Genomic DNA, 19,193 nt, shown 5'->3' on the forward strand with positions numbered 1-19,193 from the left:
GACTGTGACGCAGCCATTCCAGAGCGTGAGCCAAAGGCACACAGACAGCACTGATCCTCCTCCCTATACTCCACAGGGACACCCCAGACCCAGAGAAGAACACCTATCTACAACACACAGCGGCAGCTGAACTTCCAGAGAGGTCCGGCTGTGCAGACACACACACTGCTCCATCAGGAGGCTTCCACTCACAACCTCACACTCAGGTAAGATAAAGACGTTTTGGCTCTGGTTGCACTTTGACTGACAGTGTGGGCTGACATTCACAACTAACATAGATGTCAGAATAGGTTCCTGCTTGTACTTTGATCTTGACGGCTACAGTATACAGTTCAAATTCCATTTCACTTTCGTTGTTGACCAGTTGGGGGCGTGGGTAACAACTCGGCTGTGACCTTTTAAAGTATATGTCATTCGGTGTAAGTTACTTTAATGTATGGTTATTGGGAAAAGTAGTGTAGTTACTCTTTCCAAAAGTACCTCATTATCTATGGAAAGGGCTTGACACATACATTATATGGAGTGTTAACATGTTCACATTTATCAGTTACTTATTTATCGTATGTACTGTATTATTGCACAAGTAATGAAATAGATGTCATCTATCTGTTATTGAGTGATTCCTCACAAAACCATACTAAAAAGACCATGATTTTGGGGATTTTCACAAAATGTAATCCATACAATAGTCCTTTGGAAGAAGGGTTGTTGACACACAGAGTTTACAAAACATTAGGAACACTTGCTCTTTCCATGACAGACTGACCAGGTGAAGCTATGATCCCTTATTGATGCCACATGTTAAATCCACTGCAATCAGTGTAGTTGAAGGGGAGGAGACTAGTTAGAAGGATTTTTAAGCCTCAAGAGAATTGAATGGGCAAGACAAAATATTTAAGTTCCTTTGAACAGGGTATGGTAGTAGGTGCCAGGCGCACCGTTTTGAGTGTGTCAAACTGCAACGCTGCTGGGCTTTTCACGCTCAAGTTTTCTAAGTGTATCAAGAACGGCCCACCACCCAAAGGACTCCCAACTAACTTGACACAACTATGGGAAGCATTGGAGTCGACATGGGCCAGCATCCCTGTGGTACATTTAACACCTTGTGGAGTCCATGCCCTGACGAATTGAGGCTGTTCTGAGGGCAAAAGGGGGTGCAACTCAATATTAGGAGGGTGTTCCTAATGTTTGGTACATTCATTGTGTATTTGAAATTTGTATCTAAAAGCATAATTGAGAAATAATCAAAGTTGGCATATTTATGACATTTTGGGCTTACCAAGGCCTCCTTTAAGACCTCAGTGTTTCATCTGTAGATGCTACAAAGCAAAAATTGGTGGCATATAAAGCTTCACAGCTTGCTCTGTAATATGAGTAGTATTTAGATTTCAATATTATTATATTTTTTTCATGAATTTATGGATATTGAAAATATAATTTTTTAAATGGCTAATTGTCAATATATTGTGGAAACATAAAATACTCAACTGGCATATCAAAGTTCCAGAGTGGAATCTCGGCTAGTTTTTTTGGACTTCGAAATCCTTTTATCCAGTACTTTCTGACAGTCATTTCACTGCTGCCTCTGCCCGTCTAAACATTGAGAAAGTGGTTCTTCATCTCCTAATCAGGGCATCCTGCTGTGTTTTATTTATGTAGTGAGTCAAGGCCGTGGTATAATGACTGAGGTTTAGGCAAGCCGAATGTAAGTGGAGGGAGACAACCATTGGACAGATTTCTCAGAATCAATGACTGGCATAATTAGCAGGCTGTTAGTACTTCTTCACTCTGTCTCAACAAGCAGTTGGCTGACAAGGGAGATGATGCAGCTATTCTTTACTTGTATAATGTTTGTTCATTGTTTTGTATGCTTCTGTAGTTCTTGAATACATATTTTGTATATTATCGTAATTGCCTGTTCACTGTGCAGACGCCAGACGGTGGTCATTTGACTTGCTCAGGAGAGAGCCAAAGTTGCTTAACCACCCAAACAGCATTTTAATAAGGCTGATAGTGAGAGAGATGCATAGCTGTTACACGCCTAAGCCCCACCCCCTTTACTATTTTCTATTTGGGCACATGTAAAGTCACATGGTTCCATCAGTCTTCGCTATACTTGTTCTAACATTTGCTCTATCTGATGTTAATTAATGAATGAATCCTTCCCTCCACAGCCTGTCTCCCAGCACACCACCTGAACCACCTGCTGGATGTCCACTATGGAAACGGGTCAGAAACGAACCAGCCGCGGCGGAGCCGCCACCCAGCTCACCCCAACTCGCATTTCCCGCCTGCAGGAGAAGGACGACCTGTGCAACCTCAACGACCGGCTGGCCGTCTACATCGACAAGGTGCGCTCGCTGGAGATAGAGAATGCTGGGCTGCGGATGCGCATCACTGAGTCCGAGACCGAGATCAGCCGTGAGGTGACGGGCATGAAGGGGGCCTATGAAACGGAGCTTGCCGACGCCCGAAAGACCCTCGACTCGGTGGCCAAGGAGCGTGCCCGACTGCAGCTGGAGCTAGGCAAAGTCAAGGAGGAGTACAAGGAGCTCAAAGTCAGGTAGGACACATTGGGTTGACAGCGTTTCCCCTATAGGTCATTTTTTCATAGGCACCGTGCAAAGGCTGGAAACACCAAAATGTTCAATTGAATTGAGGCCAAATGTTCTAGGTGGGGGGCAAGAGAGCTTGAGATGATGGGGTGGCATGAGTATTATTAGGGGAAACGCTGGGATGGGGACAGAAAGGCAGGAGGTTTATGGGTAATCCTGTATCTGAATGTGGTGTCATAAAGGTAGTCTATTGCCATGCTCCCTGTTGTAAGTTTCTGGCCGAGGGACATGTTGGGTTTTGGCCAAGGGACTAATTAATTTAGCCTGAATATGAATATGATTGTGCTTCAGCATGTAATCTCACTGACACACATTTACCTGCCTACAACCTCCTACATGACAGGGAGGGGCATATTCAAACCAGAGGACGAGACACCATCTCATTTCATTACACATCATTTGTGGTGGCATTATTTCCCTGTACTGGCTCTGACTCATCAACCAGTGCAGGTCTGCTCTTACTCCAGTCCTTCACTACGGTCATTCTCAGTGAAGTAGATTTCCACTACTACAGCAGGTTTTGCTCTCTCTTCCAAACCATAAGTACACCAGCCCTGAAACCATTTTCACCCTGGACTGGATACCTAGTATGCTGGCACATTTGTCAGAGCATTGATCAGATAAGCCTTTAGTAATAAATAATTTAATTTAACCCATTGCAACCTTTAATTCCAAGGCAGTTTGCCACTGAGGGTGTGAGTGCTAGTGCTTCTAATCGACACCACCTATTAGTTAAACTCTAACTTGTAAAATCCTTTAGACAGAGGTGTGGAGAGCGACATGCCAGACATTAGTTGAGTACATTCCTGGTGGTTTGCAGCAGGTTGGGTAGGAATACTGTATTCCCCCACAATGTCATTACTAAGGGCCCAGCCACGGGGCCACGCCCCAGACAAACAGATCGCTCTTTTTAGCTTGACTTACGAGTGTAATGACACAGTCAACACTCCCACAATCCCATGCATGCAATGTGTTGTTACGCAATACTTTTCAATCAAACCCTGTAAGCGGGTTTCCAGGTTAAGATAAAACATGCTTTAATCCAAACTCTGGTGTTGTAAGCATCATTCTCCAACCAACTGAGCAATCTGAACTGGCTGGGTAGGTTACACTTAGACCTTGGGGAGAATGTTAAAGGGATCTGTCTACCAGAGTTTAGTCGGTAAATGAGTCCACAGACAGAAAATGGCACAACTCTCTCCTACAGCAGGCAACAGCCTGCAATGACTCCACAGGAATGTTTGAAAGTCTTGGCAAAGTGCAAATCGGGTTGGAGTGCGTCTGAGGAAATAAAAGACGGTTGAAAGAATTAGTTGTATTTACTTGTTATTTTACTCTTTTACTTTGTTTCTTTAACCTACCCTTGTTTATGCATGGGGCTTCCCTCCGAAAGGAGTAGCAAACAGAGAATAGGAATATTTTCAACTGCAAACACTGTCTTCAACAGCTTCTCATTGACATGCCTCAGTGAGTTTCAACACCGTGCAATTGCAATGTTGAAGCAACGGCGTCTGTACAGAGACGTGAGGGTGGAGTCTTGGTTGTTTTCGCTGGCTGAATGTTTCAATTCATGTTTGCAGTGTATTCGTCAAGACAAAATGTACAGTATTTGGTGTACCCAACGTTGCAGGTGAGGGTGTGGTGCTGGGGTGGGTTTGTGTTTGAGTGCCGGCCTTGGTCAGGGTGTGGACTTATGGATCTTGACTTGAGGATGTTGAGTGAGTTAGGCGGTCTGAAGAAGTAGATGCATTTCAGAGAGTAGTGACTTATAAACCAAGGCTGGTTTTTGAATGGATGAGTGAATGGAATTTTACAGTTCACTTAAATTCTCTTTCCCATTAAGGTCCCTAGCTGAGTGAAGAATAGCAACATCGCCTATAACTATTGTTTTCCAAAGGAAACCAATCATTTGTTACACGTGTAGTGGAAATGTATCACTCAGGCCTGCGTGGGCAGACTCGGTCTCTTACGCTGCAGCTGGTGTTTGCCAGTGTTTGGTTGCCATAGCAGCCAAGGAGTCTTGGCATTGGTGTGTGACAGGGTGGTGAATCAGAGGTTTTTCACTGCCCTGGGATTGTGGAAAGGGAAGGGGCTGTGGCTGTGGCCTATCCTTAGGTCTGGACCTTTGCGGCAGTGCAGCTTTATTAATAGTTAATACGTATCATCTAGTTCCCTATCAACACCATGTTATTACCACTGGCTGGTGCCCTGTGAGGGCTTGCAAGAATAATGCAAGTAAATGTAACTTTCTTATCAGAGACGTGTGTGTGTGTGTGTGTGTGTGTGTATATATATATATATATATATATATATATATATATACACTGCTCAAAAAAATAAAGGGAACACTTAAACAACACAATGTAACTCCAAGTCAATCACACTTCTGTGAAATCAAACTGTCCACTTAGGAAGCAACACTGATTGACAATACATTTCACATGCTGTTGTGCAAATGGAATAGACAAAAGGTGGAAATTATAGGCAATTAGTAAGACACCCCCAAAAAAGGAATGGTTCTGCAGGTGGTGACCACACACCACTTCTCAGTTCCTATGCTTCCTGGCTGATGTTTTGGTCACTTTTGAATGCTGGCGGTGCTTTCACTCTAGTGGTAGCATGAGACGGAGTCTACAACCCACACAAGTGGCTCAGGTAGTGCAGTTCATCCAGGATGGCACATCAATGCGAGCTGTGGCAAAAAGGTTTGTTGTGTCTGTCAGCGTAGTGTCCAGAGCATGGAGGCGCTACCAGGAGACAGGCCAGTACATCAGGAGACGTGGAGGAGGCCGTAGGAGGGCAACAACCCAGCAGCAGGACTGCTACCTCCGCCTTTGTGCAAGGAGGTGCACTGCCAGAGCCCTGCAAAATGACCTCCAGCAGGCCACAAATGTGCATGTGTCTGCTCAAACGGTCAGAAACAGACTCCATGAGGGTGGTATGAGGGCCCGACGTCCACAGGTGGGGGTTGTGCTTACAGCCCAGCACCGTGTAGGACGTTTGGCATTTGCCAGAGAACACCAAGATTGGCAAATTCGCCACTGGCGCCCTGTGCTCTTCACAGATGAAAGCAGGTTCACACTGAGCACATGAGCACATGTGACAGACGTGACAGAGTCTGGAGACGCCGTGGAGAACGTTCTGCTGCCTGCAACATCCTCCAGCATGACCGGTTTGGCGGTGGGTCAGTCATGGTGTGGGGTGGCATTTCTTTGTGGGGCCGCACAGCCCTCCATGTGCTCGCCAGAGGTAGCCTGACTGCCATTAGGTACCGAGATGAGATCCTCAGACCCCTTGTGAGACCATATGCTGACACATGCACATTTGTGGCTTGCTGGAGGTCATTTTGCAGGGCTCTGGCAGTGCACCTCCTTGCACAAAGGCGGAGGTAGCGGTCCTGCCGCTGGGTTGTTGCCCTCCTACGGCCTCCTCCACGTCTCCTGATGTACTGGCCTGTCTCCTGGTAGCGCCTCCATGCTCTGGACACTACGCTGACAGACACAGCAAACCTTTTTGCCACAGCTCGCATTGATGTGCCATCCTGGATGAACTGCACTACCTGAGCCACTTGTGTGGGTTGTAGACTCCGTCTCATGCTACCACTAGAGTGAAAGCACCGCCAGCATTCAAAAGTGACCAAAACATCAGCCAGGAAGCATAGGAACTGAGAAGTGGTGTGTGGTCACCACCTGCAGAACCATTCCTTTTTTGGGGGTGTCTTACTAATTGCCTATAATTTCCACCTTTTGTCTATTCCATTTGCACAACAGCATGTGAAATGTATTGTCAATCAGTGTTGCTTCCTAAGTGGACAGTTTGATTTCACAGAAGTGTGATTGACTTGGAGTTACATTGTGTTGTTTAAGTGTTCCCTTTATTTTTTTGAGCAGTGTATATATATATATATATATACTGTCCCAACAAATAAATACAAAGTGTGCATGTTCAACAATATTCTTAGTCATTCAAATATTATAATACCCCATTGCTGTAGGCCCTACAATATACAGTGCCAAGCCCGGTAGCCCTGTTTTGATGTGTGCTGCAACAGATGTAACTGTCACTTACCATGGCCTGTGACTGTACACACCTGTTCATAGACATGCCATTGGGCCACGCCACACAGTCGTTCGTCTTTGTGTCACAACAGACACATGCAACTCCCCTGAGGGCAGACCACCGCCATTGGACTACTAGGATGTAAACTACTCGTCTACAACCCAGTCTAGTTTGTAAATTATTTGCCAGGGGGGGATAAAAACGAACCTTATTTGGCTAAAGCATGTTCCACTGTTAGGATAGTGTAAGAATCCCTAGAACACAAGCGGGCTAGCCTAAAATATTGACTGCTCAACTAAGACGCTGCAATATGATTTGCTAAGCTACAACATGAGCCCCAAGGCTTGGCCCACACTCCCACATTCGTCAAGGTCTAGTCATCCACTGTGGATTCTCCTCCTCTAGAACATAAGAGGGGCGGCTGACGCTAGTCTCGTGCCACAGTGCCTTCCATCTGTGGCTGTGAAACAGGAGCATGTGTGGGGGAACCTGCTTCTGGTCGTCATTGGCAGAACAACCCCCTGTCTCCCCTCCAGAAGATGAATAGACATCTGGATGAATAGACTGCTTTGTGTTGACAATATACAGGGAGACCCATGCCGACACTGCAGATACGGTGTTCTCTCTAGATCTTATTGTCGGTTCACCTATTTGAAAAATGCCACTAAATTCTGTCCAGTTTACAATGTGAATTATATTGATAAAACCTTTTGCTTTTTGACTTTTTCTTCACTCCCTGGAAGTAAAGATGGTTCACTAATCTATTGCAGACTGTAAAGCAATGAACTGATTTTGTCAAGATTTGTAGGCATTCATGATCAAAGGTGGCGGAATAGGCTATACAATTGAGGGATTTCAAAAGTCAATAGCCGTGCCCATTTCCGTATTTCCAGACTATTTTCCAAGGTTGCTGTGTGCCACACCTGTTGGCACAGAGTAACAGAACAGATAGCTAAGGGTGGGACAGGACAATAGATATTTTGTTAGATGTTTTGTCTGTTTATTGAGGGTACGGTATGCAGGATAAATGTTCATTAGAATTAATATGGTTACAGTGTGAAGTATTCCAACATATTTCCTTTTTTACTTGTCCTTTCATTCCAATGACATGAATGATGGAAAATCTAATGTGAAGTTGTTTTGTGTTGGAGTGGCTGCCATGCCAACTTGTAGCACTTTGGGGCTATCAGAGAACACAGCAGGAAGTACACTTCATATAGGACAAAGACATTTCCTTCATTAAGAAAGTTCCTTTCTTTTCTGCGCTCGCGCACACACAGCATATGCTTTACTATCTTTGTGGGGACCTAAAATAGATTTCCATTAACAATCCTATTTTCTCTAAACCTAACCTTAACCCGCAACCCTAAACCTAACCCATAAACTTCAAATAGCCTTTGTCCTGGTGGTGAGAATTTTCCTTGTTTTGAGGATTTCCACTACCCACAAGGATAGTAATACAAGGAGGCTACCAAGGCAGCCCAAATATTTTCTAAACACAGTTTGGTTTCCACTAGTAACCAAGGACTATACTGCTACTTTTAGCTCAGGGAAACTCTAAACAATTAGTTGACGTGTAATGCACTCTACTTCCATTTAATCATGTGAATGTTCTGCCTGGCCGACACACGGCCGGACAACAGGAGGAACCCATTGAAGTCCGAAGTGTTTGAATGAAGTCATTCTGTCCTCAATTGGACAAGAGCAAACATGGTCTCCCCGCCAATGAACGATGATGTACCGACGCTGTTCAAATACTCCCAGCGAGTGTTATAGCAAAATTGTTTGTCTTCGTGAACAGCCAGTACTCTTTGTTTTCATGTCGTTGATTATCATTGAGAGCATTTGAGTGTTTACTGTGTCAGTAGTAGTTAGTTCAGCAGCTGTTCAACTCGTTTGACTAGTAACGAATAGGGAGCTTGAAGGCTGACATCCAATGGATGCAGTTATACAACATGAAATGTTGTTCATAGTAAGTCTGTTATGAAGGCTCTTAAATTGATGGCTATTCTCATACATTGTTTTTTCTTTCAACTTAGTGTCCCCTAGGCTCTAGGGCTTTCCATAGGCATGAGTGTGGCTAGTGGGAGTATACCTAGCCTAGTCCCGTGGCTACTCGCTCCACTGGCCCTAACAAAGTACATGGCAATGGAAAACAGATGTGCTAAGACTGTGAATGTGATGTCTGCTATATAGAGCACTCTTTGTTGGGCTAAATTGAGTTTTTATAATTAAACAGTAGTGTGTGGCCTTTAAGTAGACCAGTACTGTGTTCGGAGAAGGCATTGGCGGGCTGGAACGAGTGTATCAGAGTTTCCATAGCACTTTGATTATTTTCAAGACCCAGCCAAGCTGAATGAGTCATCCGCTCGCTTACAAGGTAAATCACTTTAAGATACTGGGCCTCTGCACACAAGCTCATGCCACACAAACACACATCATACTTAGACGCACACATTGCATGTACACAAATGCAAATTAAAACACACACAGAAACACACATCTCAAAGTAAGTTACACTCAACACACTGGGAAGTTCCCATTTGGTAGTGGATGAAGTGGGTGCGACCCCCAAATGTTCTAATCTGATCAGTAATGTAACTGCCAGTGGATTACCACAACTCTGAATGCTCAAAGTACATTTGAGATGATCAATATGTCTGAAGCGTTTTCATTTCATTCAACAGAGTTTGATGTTTGCATGGAGCATTTTGAACAATCAGGAATATCTCCAGATGTTTAGCATTTTGTGTCCCTAACCATCACTCTTCTTTACTGGAGCCTATACAAGCCAAGCTTTAAAAGGATTATTGTGATGTTTAACCAGATGCAGGCCAATGTTGACCGATGCACTGTTATAGACTACTCCTCAATGCAAGTGCTCACTAGGGATATGTTTACTGAGGTTTACATACCGTAGAGCAGAAGGGAACTAATCTTTACCTATTAAAGTTGGATTATGTAACTTTTTTGGGCGACCTGACCAAATTCACATAGAAATGTGGGTTATAGATCTGTCATTCTCATTGAAAGCAAGTCTAATAAGCGGTAGATCTGTTCTATGTGCATATTTCTATGCTCCCTGTTAAGTTTAGTTTTTGCATCTTTTACTTTTCGGGTTTGTACACCAGATTCAAACAGCTGAAAATACAATATTTTTGTTTATGGAAAATATATTTTACAGCGGTTTAGATGGACAATGATTCTCTACACTATACTTGCTTGTTTTGTCACAAACTGAAATTTGGCAAACTATTAAAATTTTAGCAACCAGGAATGTTAAAGCTAACACTGCTCCTCCTCATAGGCACAACACAGTCTGCTGTATTAGTTCCATAATGCTAACATTAGTACCACTCCCCATCTATTCACATGGCACCACAGCAGAGCTTTCATTGTAACTCAATGTAGCTGCATGGGGTAATAGGCCTCAGATCAGTTAAGCTCTAATTCTGTTCAGTGGCGTATCCAGAACATTTTGAATGGAGTGGCCAAGGTGGGACACAGACACAGTTTAGGGGGACCATACCATTTTGAACCTGAATATTTTTTTAAATGTAAAGAAAACAAAAAACAAACTTGAATTATGATGGCGAACAGCACCCCTCTGTCTCATTATCTGTAACCCATGTATCTGATGCTGTCTGGACATGTCATACTCTTTTTGGCAGAGGGGTGCTGTTTCCCTTCCTCGTATGCTTTTTCCTGTGAAATGCTCGGTATGTGTCATATCAATATATTCAGAGAAGACCTATCAGATCTCAGAATTTCTTGGGGGGATATTGGGGTGGCCAACCAGATTTCAGGGGGGGGGGGGGGGGGTGCACACCACTGGCTCTGTCAAAGCCTGTCACACACTGTTTGTTGTTCATCTACATGGAGCGTAGAGTTCTACCTACTGAAACTTGACTGAAACTCGTGATACAGACTACTACATGTTTTTAAAAGACATTTAGAGGTGTAAGAATTGATATACGTAGCTACATAATTTTTTGTGTGTAGGTAACACTCCTGACAGTTGAAGAATTATTAGACGAGTGGTAAAAGACAAGGACAAACTGGCTAATCTGTGTTCTCTAGTAATCTACCTTATCAGGGTGAGATAATCAAATCAAACAACAATAGCTAACATGCTGAATGAAAGGGCAGCAGGCTTCTGACTCATGTCATGGTGAATCACTAATTAATAATTCAAAGCGGAACCAGGCCTGTGTCACTTACACACAGAGCCAGTGCTACAAAGAAGGCCTTATCTGTGGGAGAGATGCTTTCTTTTCCTCATTGCTGGCCATGTGTTTGAATTGGGATATTATGAGAGGCACAAGCAGGGACATGTTCAATAGACATGACTAGGGGGAAAAAACATTTTGAAATGGGGGGGGGGGGGGAAATTTTTCTGTTTCAAAACATTTTGTACCTACTGAACACGACCCATGTGTAGGATGTTTATGTGACATGAAATGGCCTCCTCTCCATATCCCCCCCTCTCGCTGCTTGTCTATTTGAAACAGAAAGGAAGATATCAGTCTTGAGCACCATGATGTTGGTGGTGAAATACTAAGAATTATTTTCCCATCTGCCCATATGGATGTGGTGAGTGGGTGGCTTCTGGCTATGGCTGGGTTGTTTTCCCCTTGTGATTTATCTCTCTTTCTCACACACACACACGGAATGAAAACAATCCCTTCCCGTGTGTTTTTGATCCCAGAAGAGACCTGATCATGTGCCACGGCCTGTACGTTGTATTGTATTATTTTATTTGAATGTCAGATCTCCATGTTTTCTTAACAGTGCTTCTAAATGATGTTCACATAAACAACCTTTTTCGTTGAAATAATACTATGACATACTTAACCATTTTGTTGAATCAATACAGAAGTAACAGTTGAACCAATCCGTGGTCTGAATACTGAACTTTAAATGCGAACCACACATTTTTCATTTAATCAATGTTGTTTTCAGAGTTCTCCTGAAACTCTGACACATTGTATAGTCTGGCTGTTGGTCTTGGAAAAACTCATGCTATTGGACCTTGTTTGCACTAAGACCCCATTATTCAACAGCCTTTTCCCCCTCTATTCTCTGTATCATAAAATTACCACTTTGGGATTGGGAAAATGGGATTGGAAAGGATCGCTATTAATAGAGATGGGAGCCCAAAGATGGTCTTTATGGACGGAGGACCCCCCGGTAATTTCCAACTTCCAAGGAACCCCACCCACACGTGTTCACACATGTCAGCCAGACGGGCGGGGTGTTGTTGCTCACCGTACCGTAACAGATCAATCAACAATTACAACTCTGTGCAGTGGAAGACTGTGTAGTAACACCGGAGGGGGTGATTACGTTCTCATTCCTAACAGACCCCCTAATAGCAGAGAGAGGCCAGAGGGCTTTTTGCACTGCCTGATTGACTGTGTGACTCCATTGAGATTTGTCCTTTCCCATTCGTGGGGTGATTTAGCATTGACCGCCTCACTACGGTGCACTGATAGGGAAATGGCTGTGTTTACAAGGTGGGGGAACTGGGGAAAGTAATTTACTGTGCGTAACAGAGTGAGAGTGGGGTGTTGGACTTGTAACCGAAATGTTGCAAGATCGAATCCCCGAGCTGACAAGGTAAAAATCTGTCCTTCTGCCCCTGAACAAGGCAGTTAACCCACTGTTCCTAGGCCGTCATTGAAAATAAGAATTTGTTCTTAACTGACTTGCCTAGTTAAATAAAGGTCAAATAAAAAGAGTCAAAGTGGGTGTGGTAATATAATAAGAGGACCAGAGGATGGGTGCACGTTCACACACAGTATAAGAGCGTTCATAGTCTATAATCATGCCGCTGTAGTAGTTATGTGTAAAAAGTCATTTGGATGTGAACTATATGTATCCCTGGTTAAAATATAGTGTCTAGTATTGTTAGTTTCCAATGAAGTGTCTACCTTTTTGAAATATGATATCGGGTGCATACAATGAATGATCTGTTTAACATCAACTTCATGGGAAACAGCCTTTAAGACTTTGGGCGTATTCTGCATGATACATCTGTCATATTGTAGTAATTATAGGCTAGATTTTCCACCAGGAGCCTAGCAGGAAAGCTTTTCCAAATAGGCCTATAAAGGAGGGAAGCTTTTCGACAGAGTTTAGCTCGGAAATATGCTCAAAGTAAGCATTGGCAGTGAAAATTCTATGTGTTTATCCATTCCATCCAAAATGTGGGGAAATGCCATACTTTAGGCCTGATGAGTAGGCCTCTGTTGTCATAGCAACGGCACAGCAAAACAGCCAGGATTGTGGGTTTTCCGTCGATTCTGTTTTTTGGGGCGGGCTCGCTCAATTCTCGTCAATGACGTGGACAAAGATAGCAGTGAGTCACCCAAGAGTGGAGGCTGAACCAACACATTCCTCTGTTTTATTATTCCTCCCCGCTCGCTCGCTCACTCACTCACTCACTCTAAACTGTCTTTCGGCAGTAGCTCTGCTGCTCTCTATGTATACTGGAAAACATTTAGACAGAGCTCTTTGCCCTTTTTTAAGTTGTGTGGGCTTTGATATAACACTGTTGTCACAACAACAATCTCTCGTAGACAGATTCTGGTGGACAGATGAAACGGCGTGAATCTGTCAAGGATCACATAATTATTTGATTACCAGCAGCAGTAGTTCCTGGTTTTGGTTATTCATCGTTGATTACTTGGACGAATCAGGATTGGGTGAAGGCGGTGCTTAAACGGGTGCGGTCGCTTTTCAAGCCCATGTGCGGATGATAAACGGTTTCCACTAGATTCCACAGCTACAAAGTCAAAATGGTCTGTAATTAAAAATAATCTAAACTAAAATGTGCATTTTGGCCATGATAAACACTGGGGAAATTAGCAGAAGGGAGGGGTTTGGCCGAGAGTTTCTGAGGGAAGAGCTTTCGCTTCCTTTGCACAAAGGTAATCACATTTGTTAACGCCATTCCCTCCAGAAGTTAAAAAGTAATTGACAGACTTTCGAAAGACAATTTTACTTCTGGGTAACCGAGATTATCACAACAGTAATGTGCACAGGAGAAAGTCAAGCTACAGTGTGTTCGAAGCATAATCGACTATTTCGCTTATCTAAATCAGACCGTTAACTGTAGGCTTCCTTAACTCCTTTTCTTTACATGGTTTCTAGACGCCTGGATCAATGGCCTATGAGTAATTGTGACAATTGAACACATCACACCCTATATGCTATAAATACAGTACACCGGTTTGGTTCTTTATCCCCTAAAATTCTGTTGTATAAACTGTCCACATCCAACACATGCTGTTTATCAAAATAGACTTCCATCCACAACGGTTTCTGAGGTATGGCCCAAGTTTGGATGGATTCAAATGTAAACTTAACTCAAAGTACATTTTGCTCTACAAATGTATTCAGTTTGCACACACACATTCTATCCCATTCACGCTCAGACATGATGTCCTCCCATTGTTTACAGGGCATGCAATTCCATTAGGTTGACATCCTGGAGCAAACAAACGCATTGCAGGCTTACTGGCAGGCTTACTGGCAGTCTTAGATACACAGGCAGCCGTATCCTCAACACTAGAGCGGATCAACAATGCCATTCATTATCACCTATATCCTCAGCACTACAGCTGATGAACAAAGTTACTGACACACATCACACCCAATATTGCCATACTCAGGTCATTCACATTCTATGTCATCACAGCCAGGCCTCCTGTATTACTATGGCCTATATCATCTTCTTAAAGCTAATCGATTACATTTTTTTTATTTAACCTTTATTTAACTAGGCAAGTCAGTTAAGAACAAATTCGTATTTATAGTGATGGCCTAACCCGGACGATGCTGGGCCAATTGTTCGCTGCCCTTTGGGACTCCCAATCACGGCCGGTTGTGATACAGCCTGGAATTGAACTGTAGTGACGCCTCTAGCGCTGAGATGCAGTGCCTTAGACCGCTGCGCCACTCGGGAGCGACCAGCCACTCACATTCGAGTTCGATCGATTATGATTTTTCAACGCCGATACCGATTTATTGGAGGACCAAAAAAAGCCAAAACCGATTCATCGGCTGATTTTTATTTATATGACAATTACAACAATACTCAATGAACAATGAACACTTTTATTTTTACTTAATATAATACAGAAATAAATTCTATTTAGTCTCAAATAAATAATGAAACATGTTCAATTTGGTTTAAATAATGCAAAAACAGTGTTGGAGAAGAAAGTAAAAGTGCAATATGTGCCATGTAAAAAAATAACATTTAAGTTCCTTGCTCAGAACATATGAAAGCTGGTAGTTCAATATTCCCAGTTCTTCAATATTCCCAGTAAAGAAATATTAGGTTGCAATTATTATAGGAATTATGACGCGTCGACTATTTATCTCTATACCATTTGTATTTCATATACCTTTGACTATTGGATGTTCTAATAAGCACTTTAGTATTGCCAGCCTAATCTCAGGAGTTGATAGGCTTGAAGTCATAAACAGCGCTGTGATTCAAGCATTGCTAAGAGCTGCTGGCAAACGCAGTAAAGTTTGAAAAAAAGCTTACGAGCCTGCTGCTGCTGCCTACCACCGCTCAGTCAGACTGCTCTATCAAATATCAAATCATAGACTTAATTATAATATAATAAACACATAAATACGAGCCTTTGGTCATTAATATGGTCAAATCTGGAAACTATCATTTTGAAAACAAAACGTTTATTCTTTCAGTGAAATACGTATCGTTCCGTATTTTATTGAACGGGTGGCAACCCTAAATCTAAATATTGTTGTTACATTGCATAAACTTCAATGTTATGTCATAATTATGTAAAATTCAGACAAATTAGGTCGCAACGAGCCTAACTGTTGCATATACCCTGACTCTGCGTGCAATGAACGCAAGAGAAGTGACACAATTTCCCGAGTTAATATTGCCTGCTAACATGAATTTCTTTCAACTAAATATGCAGGTTTAAAAAATATACTTCTGTGTATTGATTTTAAGAAAGGCAAAAGATGTTTATGGTTAGGTACATTCGTGCAACGATTGTGCTTTTTTTGCAAGTGCGCCTTTGTTAAATCATCACCCGTTTGGCGAAGTAGGCTGTGATTCGATGACAAATTAACAGGCATCGCATAGATTATATGCAACGCAGGACAAGCTAGTTAACCTAGTAATATCATCAACCATGTGTAGTTAACTAGTGATTATGTTAAGATTGATTGTTTTTTATCAGATAAGTTTAATGCTAGCTAGCAACTTACCTTGGCTCCTTGCTGCACTCGCGTATCAGGTGGTCAGCCTGCCACGCAGTTTCCTCGTGGAATGCAATGTAATCGGCCATAATCGGCATCCAAAAATGGCGATTACCGATTGTTATGAAAACTTGAAATCGGCCCTAATTAATCGCCCATGCCGATTTAATCGGTCAACCTCTAATTCACATGAGATAATATCATATACATGCTTATTATTTACATTCTATATCACCATAGATTCAGTACCAGAGCTGATCCACATAGCCCATTTAGTCATAATAAGTGGCCCACCACCCACACACAAGCTACAGTTCTAGAGGCATTAATGTAGCCCCAGCATGAAAATGTTTACATGTCTTATTTAAACACTGAATGTCTGGACACAAGTGCTTTACTGTTCCAACTCTGTGTGCAAGTTGGGCTAAACACACATGCAGACACACTCACACCTCAACACAGGACTAACAGCCCTACTTTGGGTTATTCTGGGTTCTCCTATGTCTATTATATTTGAATTACTATTATAAAATATTTCACACAAACAGCACCCTCCCAACCACTGGAACAGTGAGAACTTCATTAGGGCCACAGTTAGGCTATAAGCCAGAGGGAACTTGGCTCCACCAAAGGTGGTTAAATGTAACAAATATTGTTGAAAGTAGTTGTAAAAATGACGACAGTACAATAACTGCTGTTTCATTTGCCCCCAGTCACTAAGCTGTCTGTCTTGATTCGCTTGTTTTTGGTTGAGAGGTTGCTATTTAGTGGGACATGTCACACTACCTTGTCTTATGCCCTCCAAGTACCTGGGTGTATGAGGGCTGTGTATGTGGGAGCATCTGTGACATAAGAGCTAAGCCTATCTAAAACAGTGGCTCTTGTTGCAGTTCAGTGGAAATATTTCAGCACAGGAGCCGACCGGAAATAATTCCTTTCTTCTTAGCCCACTCTCCATGAAAAGAAACCTTCCATCTCTCCCTGCCTGGCCTTGTCCGGCTACAGTACCAGCACATTCCTCACATGACTCCTTGTTCACATCCCACTGAGCTCTCCTGTGTGTCGCTGTCAGTCAGGCTTATCAGTACAAGCTGTTAGACTGATCCTCTCCATCCACACAGGTGGAAAATACGCTACATATGACCCCAGTGTCTGTCAAAGTCTAATGAGTAGAGCCCAATCAAATCTAGACATGGGTAGAGTTTCCTTAAGCCTCTACAAATCAAGAATACTGGTTGAATTAATTCAGATCAGACTAGGCAGTCTACTGTACATTTTAATTGCTGGATCTTGTCCATTATCACTGTAATATATGTATGGGTGTTTGTGTTCCTGTGCACGAAGGATGATGCGTTGGGTCTTTGTTTTCATGCAAATGTGGGTGGCCGTGATGGTGCCGGTAAATGCGGTTGGATGCCACCTATTAGTCCATCAATCACTCACCCTGCTGAACATGAGTGCTCTCTGGGCCTTTGTGAAATCTGAGATGGGACGAGGGCTACTCAGTGTGTGCCAGAGCATATTTCTACTCCATTGTAGACTATGTGTGTTCTTGTGCGGGTGTAGGCTATACGGGCGTGTACATATGGTTCCGATTTTGTGTGTCTTTTTATTGAATTCGTGCATACATTTGGAAGTAGAGAGGGTTGTTGTAGGCTGGCAGTGGCTGGGGGAGCATGAGGGCTGAGTGGTGGGTTAGTGGTCTGGAAGCCATCTCCCAAGCAGATGGGCGTCATTAGTGACCATGAACATTGAACTGCAGGGGCCAAATGTAATAACGGGGAATCTATTTCCTGCTCGGCTTTCACTGAGCGCTAGCCAAACTGGTATGAAGCTCAAGCTACCACTTCCCCATCCTCTTCTGTTTGGCTATATAGTTTTTCCACGGTCCGGGTCCAAGTTTCAGTTTTTTTACCACTACTGCAAATTGATGCTTGCTTTAGAGGTCAGACACAAAAAACGTGCATGTGCAAACAAATGTGAACGTTTTTGATTTAGGCCGTGGCTGCGGTCCGACTACTCCGGCGACTAGTGCTCGTTTTAATAAAGTTAGATCAAAGCTGAATCAATGTCTGCAAGATCACATAATGATAGTATTCGGCATAACTGAATATAATAGCAGAGTATAATGTTACTGTAAGGACAAAACACCACCGCATTTTTCTCTCGTGGCCAAAACGTGAGAAATACACAAGCAGGCTATGCTACAGTTTCTTAACACCATCTGCTCTCAAATCTGCTCACTGTTTATCATTCAAAACAACACTGTAGACAACTTCGTAACTAAAGATCTAATTGCATATCCCCATGAAACGGGAGGGTAGCCTAGCGGTTAAGGGCGTTGGGCCAGGTCACCAAAAGGTAGCTGGTTGGAATCCCTGAGCTGAATAGGTGAAAAATCTGTTGATGTGCCTTTGAGCAAGGCACCTAAATGCTCCTGTAAATCACTCTGGACAAGAGTGTCTGCTAAATGACTAAAATGTAACTGATTGAGCTCATGGTTGGAATGCAGATGCTGCATGGGCGTTTCACCATTAACACTTGAAGAATTGTCATGTGAAGGGAAGGAGACCACAAAAATGTGTGAGTAAAGAAACGCATGCGCTGAAGCTTCAGGACCTTTTAGTCCAGGAAAAAAAGCTAGGAAAAAGTTGGATCTGCAGCCACTGTTTGATTTAACTGGGATTCCCTCAGGAGTGCCTATGTTGGCCTTCATTTAGAACACGGTGAGCTTGATTCAATTTTGTTCCTGTCAATGAATTTATTCAGTATGATGGGAGTTCAGTTAAGGACAGCTCAAGGCATTCATGAGTCTTTCACAGGTAGTGAGTATGTTATCCCAGAATCGCAACCTATGTGGATAATGTTTGTCAATGGGAAGTTTATGTACAGAGGTTACTAAACAGTTTGACTCTTTTGTAAGAGCCTAAATTCATAATAGCATTTATTGTAATCATACTGCATTAGACATAAGTTGCTCAAACACGGACCGTGTTAGTGAAACAGGAAACTGATGTATTTGTCTACCTGTCTGAACAGAAATGGGAAGAAGGAGTCGGACCTGGAGGCAGCTCTGGCCCGGCTGAGGGATCTAGAGGCTCTGTTGAACTCTAAAGATGCCTCTCTGTCCACCGCCCTGGGGGAGAAACGCTCTCTAGATGCTGAGGTCAGGGACCTGAAGGCCCAGCTAGCCAAGGTAAGAGACCAGTGGTAAAGGCCTAATGGATAGCTTTGACAACTCTGAAACATACACATACTGCGTACTCT

General features: G+C 43.0%; 1 protein-coding gene across 1 annotated transcript in view; it reads left to right on the forward strand.

Moving 5' to 3' along the window:
• Positions 1 to 19,193, forward strand: part of LOC120030856 (lamin-A-like) — a 25,374-nt gene continuing 6,181 nt past the window's right edge. The window contains exons 1-3 of the mRNA XM_038976339.1: positions 1 to 206; positions 2,175 to 2,563; positions 18,966 to 19,122. Coding sequence (XP_038832267.1) covers positions 2,211 to 2,563; positions 18,966 to 19,122 — 510 coding nt within the window. The 5' untranslated portion in view covers positions 1 to 206; positions 2,175 to 2,210. The remainder of the gene's footprint in view (positions 207 to 2,174; positions 2,564 to 18,965; positions 19,123 to 19,193) is intronic.

Source organism: Salvelinus namaycush, chromosome 37 (genome assembly GCF_016432855.1).
Source record: "Salvelinus namaycush isolate Seneca chromosome 37, SaNama_1.0, whole genome shotgun sequence".
Classification (NCBI taxonomy): Eukaryota; Metazoa; Chordata; class Actinopteri; order Salmoniformes; family Salmonidae; genus Salvelinus; species Salvelinus namaycush.